General features: G+C 35.1%; 1 protein-coding gene across 1 annotated transcript in view; it reads right to left on the bottom strand.

Moving 5' to 3' along the window:
* LOC106880920 (adenylosuccinate synthetase) overlaps positions 1-5,916 on the bottom strand; it is a 53,265-nt gene that overhangs the window by 18,305 nt on the left and 29,044 nt on the right. Inside the window, exons 4-6 of the mRNA XM_014931089.2 lie at positions 4,365-4,422; positions 3,215-3,260; positions 1,825-1,886 (exon numbers count right to left, since the gene is read on the bottom strand). Of these exons, the coding sequence (XP_014786575.1) occupies positions 1,825-1,886; positions 3,215-3,260; positions 4,365-4,422 (166 nt within the window). The remainder of the gene's footprint in view (positions 1-1,824; positions 1,887-3,214; positions 3,261-4,364; positions 4,423-5,916) is intronic.

Raw genomic sequence — 5,916 nt, 5'->3', positions numbered from 1 at the left:
ATAAACAGTGCATATAAAATATACATTCATACATATATGTGTGTGTATATATATATATATATATATATATATATATATATATATATATAAAATGAGCTTATTGTATACAGTGCACTACAACATATAACAATATATTCTAACATTCCAACAGTATCTATATACCATATATACTCAAGTGAAGTCGACCCCATCTGAAAGTTACCTCCACCACTTCTTTTCGTTAGAAATAAATTCTTAAATCACAAGTAAAAGTCAGCCTTAGCATTTCAGAAATAACAGATCAACCTATGAATTTGTACATATAAAGGTAGGATACAGAAATTCCTTTTTATAATGTTGTTAAGCAACATTATAAGGTTCACATACTTATTGACACACATTATTACAACCTGAAAGCAAATCTTTGTCAACTTACCATTTGACGATGTAACCACTGTACTGGTGGCCAATAACAACTGGACATTTATTTATATCATATCAACACACAATTTTCCTCAAAGTAAATACTGATTTCTTACTTTACAAGATCTTCCACCAATTTTACATATTTCACACTTTTTGCAGTCTTTCTCTGTACACAGATCAGCTGAGATATAGTTTCCTTGGAACACTTATTGAGTACTATTTACCTGGTACATGCAGCTGCATTTTATAGTTTTGTCAAAATGGAGCATGTATCACATTTATGAAGCCATCTGAATTTATGTACAACAGGAATTAAAGAAGACTAGGCTGGAATTTTAGATTTAAGACAAGTGCTAGATGGTAAGTATCAGGTTTTCACCAGTGAAAAAACAAAAAGCAAAAAGTAGATGAAATATTTACCAATTTACCAAGGGTTATGTGACCTGTGATTTTTGAAAATGTTACTTATACAGGAGATACAATGCCCACCCACATATAATGTGGGGTAGTCATGCATCTCCTCTATAGTAAGACACCTGTGCTTGTATGTCAGACTTTAACCTCCCAACACCTAGTGTAAAGCCAACTCCCCACTCTCAAGTACAGGGTGGGCCAAAAGTCACACACCAAAACATGACGTTTTATTTAAATTATTATTATTATTATTATTATTCAGTCATTTATTCATCATGTACAAGCACGTGTATTCATCACTATTTTATTTCATTCAATTTTAGATAAACTGAAGCATGTCTTTAACAACTCCAGAGCATATTGAACATATTTTGTGCGTGACTTTCGGTTCACACTGTACATTCCCCACTTAGTTGAAAAAAAAAACTATTTTATTTATTTTTTCTTGTTCTTTTCTTCTCTTGCTAGTTATTCAGCAACCTTACTACCACTGATGGCACCTAGTACACACTGTACAGTGGTTGGCATTAAGGAAGGGTATCCAGCCATAGAAACCATGTCAAAGCTGACGCAGGAACACGGTGCAACCTTGCAGCTCACTGGATCCTGCCAAACCATTCAACCCATGCCAGCATGGAAAATCAATGTTAAATGATGATGACTGTAAGATGTGTTTTTCAATGAACAAGCAACACTACAATTCATATATTTTTAACCATTTATATAATAAGAACTTCACCAATGATATATTATGGATTCATTCACATATGAATTTTAGATCTTTTGAAGTAGGGGCTCATGCAATAGTTGACACCATACTTTTTAAACCCACCCCTCGAAAAGCTGCTTAAAAAAATTTTTTTAAATCGACTTTGACTTGAGTGTATATGGTATATATTAAATATGTTCCACAGTAACAACAATAAAAGGAAAATATAACAATTCTATTTTATGAAGTTATAAGGAAAATATCAACAGCAAAATCATTGACATGAAAATACTTACCTTTCTGTAAATAGGTTAAAATCACCAACAAGATCACATATACGCAGACCATTCCTTGTTGCCTAGCAATCATATTAAAACATTATTTAGTTTATGTACATACAATATGTGTATACATACATATATTGTATAAAGAAATCTCAAGATTTTAGGTCAGCATTAGCTGAACAGATATCATGAAAAAGAATTCTAACTTTGAGAACCCCCACCTTTATAATCCTAGGATAGTGTTGATAATGCACCCCCTCCATTTTATTTTCTCTTTTGAAATGGCAGGGATGTGCTTTGAGGGAGAATTGGTGACTGTTTAGCACGTCAAGCAATCATGTAGATGCTCCCACAGGAGATATGTTGATATCTCCAAGGAATATATTAACTTGGCAACCAACCAGTTAATTTTAAATTAATGCAAATTTTTCTTTTAAGTTTGAAAAATTATCAAGAATTTGGAGGATATTTAATAAAATAATTAAGTTTATTGTTCTGAATGAATAACTTTACTGCAATTATGAAACTGGTGTTTAGAAACTGATTCAACAAAAGACCAATATATGTTGGCCGCTAGTACTGTTTAACACCAAGTCATCTCTTGAATCTGCAGATGTATTACCAAATTCAAGCCATTAGTATTTTGTGTTTTATTCAGAGATATTATCCAATGTCCATCATGTTTAAGACAAAAGGATGTGTTTTATGGGAGATTCAGCTGCTATTTCTAGCAGGTTAATTGACCATATAGAAGATTACTGGTCGATTAATACTCTTTTATTTTTCATTTTGATTGAAAAAAATAATTAAAACTTCAGCCAAAATTCTAACAAGCAAACTTTTCACATACAAACAAGAGATTTTCTACAAGCTCACTCAACCTGCTAAAAATTGCAACTAAACACCCATAAAAAAAGAAAAGTTAAACTGGATATTGGATAATATAGTATATCCAAATAAAAGACAAGACTGAATGATAACTTCTCACACAAGATCTCATAAATGGGTTAGTCATAGACTTTCTATAAGACCTCTAACATTTATGACGGGTAGAGTTATCCCAGACTAGCAGCTTTGGACTAGTTACTGAAGGCTCACAAGGGCTAAATGGTGATGTTAGACAGTCTACCACTCAAGAGTAACTTAAGTCTGTTTGATGGTCTTCTACACAGTTTCTGTTAACTCTATTGCACTTGGATGGCTTTAGCCGACCCAAAGATGTTAGACGACATGCACACATTCCCAAGATGTGGCTCAGTAGAATCAAAAGGTGAAAAAAGCAATTACAAATTAGACTTCTGGGTAAAATATTTATTTTATGAGACTTCTTTATATAAAAAAAAAAATCATTAGAATGCCAGAAGTTATCAGAATTTTAGAATCAACAACAGATTTTGCATACCTTAGAGGCATATGTTGGACCAATTCCTTTCTTAGTGGTTCCAATTCTAAAAGAGAAAATGGTAAGTAGATAATGAGACACACAACAAAAACTTAACAAATAATTTGAATTGAAGGGGAAGACAGCTCAAACCAAAATACTGAAGCAAAATAAACATAGGATGAGCAGCAGAATGGTCGTATGATTAAGAAATTTTTTATGCAATCATGTGGTTCCAAGTTCAATCTCACTGTGCAGCACCTTGGGCAAGCATCTTCTACAACAGTCCCAAGTTGACCAATGTGACTGACTGAAATTTCATAGATGGAAACTGTGAGGAAACCCATCATTTAGTTTATACAGGAGTTTATATCAGTGTAAGGTTAATTGAAAAAGGAACAAGAAATGATAAAATTTTGCAATATTTATGGTCAATTTCAGCCACAGGGCTCCATTACTTTTTCCTCTTCCCACTGGATACTGCCTTGACAATTCACTACCCAGCTGTCACCTTATGCATCATATGTCCATTATCAGCGCAGTCTTCTCTCTTACACACTACATCTGATTCATCTTCAAACTGCTCTTTCTCTCAAAACACATTTGCATTCCATCATTCATTCACACTAACATTACATCTCCAGCATGCTTCATTTCTTTCCAAGCTTTACTTTTTCTCTACATTCTCCACATTGAAGAGCGTTCCATGAGTTATCTTAATGAGTTAAACGACAATTATTTCTTCATCATCAGAAAGTATAACATTTAGTGGTGATAGAATTGCAGGGAGTGACAATCCAACTTAAAATTTTTCTTTGTTTTAGATTTCAAAAGTGAGACTTAATGCAACTGATGTTGGTAAGTTAATGATTGCAAGAAAACATGGACAAGGAAGGAATTTTGAAGAGATAATGCTCTGGAAAAGAAGGATTATGAATAGCAGTTATGCTTGACAAAAGAGCACTGGAGTCTTAATATATGAAGTGAAATACAATTAAAAAAAAAAAAATTTTTTTAAATTACTGATTCAAATTGATGTACAGCAAAACCTCATCAATATACATACAAATTTCCAAGTTGGCACCAACAAAGGAAACAAAATCCAAAAACATCCTCATGTAAATTAAGAGTTGGCTTAGTCTGAAATTTTGTTGTTAAAAAAATTACTCACGAATTTCTTCCTCTTTTCATTTCTTGAACCCCATCCAATTTCATGTGGAGATCAAACACTAAAATAAACAGAGAAAACATCATTTTAACAGTTTCCATCATTTTAAGAAATATACTTTGAAAATGTTGATGAAATGCTTATCTATTAAAATGTTGATAAAATGTTCAATTATGCCCTGAATAATTTGCAGGACTGACGAAACTAATTAATTGAGTAGTAATTGCTTTATTAACCCTTTAGCATTTAAACCAGCCATATCTGGCTGAAATATTCCACTTGTTTTATGTTCAAACTGGCCAGATCCAGCTCCTCACACCTACCCCACAATGTCATCCTAAAGGTAAACTATGACATCATCAAAATCCATGTTTAATTCAGAACAATGACTAGATAAGCATTACTTGTGAAAGAATAATTTGAACGCTAAAGGGTTGCCAGTGCCGCTGGACTGACACCCGTGCAGGTGGCACATAAAAAACACCTTTTTGAGCGCGGCCATTGCCAGTACCCTGTGACTGGCTCTCGTGTCGGTGGCACGTAAAAGCACCCACTACACTCTCGGAGTGGTTGGCATTAGGTAGGGCATCCAGCTGTAGGAACTCTGCCAAATCAGATTGGAGCCTAGTGCAGCCTTCTGGTTTCACCAGTCCTCAGTCAAATCGTCCAACCCATGCTAGCATGGAAAGCGGACGTTAAACGATGATGATGATGATGATGATGACAGGTTTCTTCAAGTTTCTGTCTACCAAATCCACTCACAAGGTTTTTACCGGCCCTAGGCTATAGCAGAAGACACTTGCTCAAGGTGCCACACAGAGGGACTGAACCCGGAACCATGTGGTTGGGAAACAAACTTTTTACCATGCAGCCACACCTGCGCCAACAGGTATGTATGAATGTAACGAAACAAGAGCAATAAAGAACTGTAAACACAGCCCACTTTAAACAAGTACAGGACAAGAACTTTTCAACAGTAACCACTTCGAACCTGTAATAAAATGGCATAGTTATTATACAAGCAATAAATATCAAGCTTGAACTGATATGACTTTTGTGCTGTTATTCCCAATTAGGGCACATATCTCCTGAGAGTGTCAAAAGATTAAGTGAAGGTGATACTTAAAAAAGCTTCATTTGGCATTCTCAGTTTGTTTCTTAAAGCGGCGAGCTGGCAGAAACGTTGACACGCCGGGCAAAATGCTTAGCGGTATTTCATCTGTCTTTACGTTCTGAGTTCAAATTCCGCCGAGGTCAACTTTGCCTTTCATCCTTTCAGGGCCGATAAATTAAGTACCAGGTACCAGTTGCGTACTGGGGTCGATCTAATCGACTGGCCGCCTCCCCCAAAATTTCAGGCCCTGTGCCCAGAGTAGAAAATATTCTCTGCTTGTTTCTTGCTTTGAAAAAGGCCCACAAGACACCTGTATAAGCCAATTAAATCAACCTCAGTGCTTATTCTTTTAAAGCCTGGCACTTACTCTATTGGTCTCTTTTGCCGAACCACTAAGTTACAGGGACATAAACACACTGACACCAGTTGTCAAGTAGTGGC

Source organism: Octopus bimaculoides, chromosome 11, assembly GCF_001194135.2.
Source record: "Octopus bimaculoides isolate UCB-OBI-ISO-001 chromosome 11, ASM119413v2, whole genome shotgun sequence".
Taxonomy (NCBI): Eukaryota; Metazoa; Mollusca; class Cephalopoda; order Octopoda; family Octopodidae; genus Octopus; species Octopus bimaculoides.
This window is presented reverse-complemented; position numbering and strand designations above follow the sequence as displayed.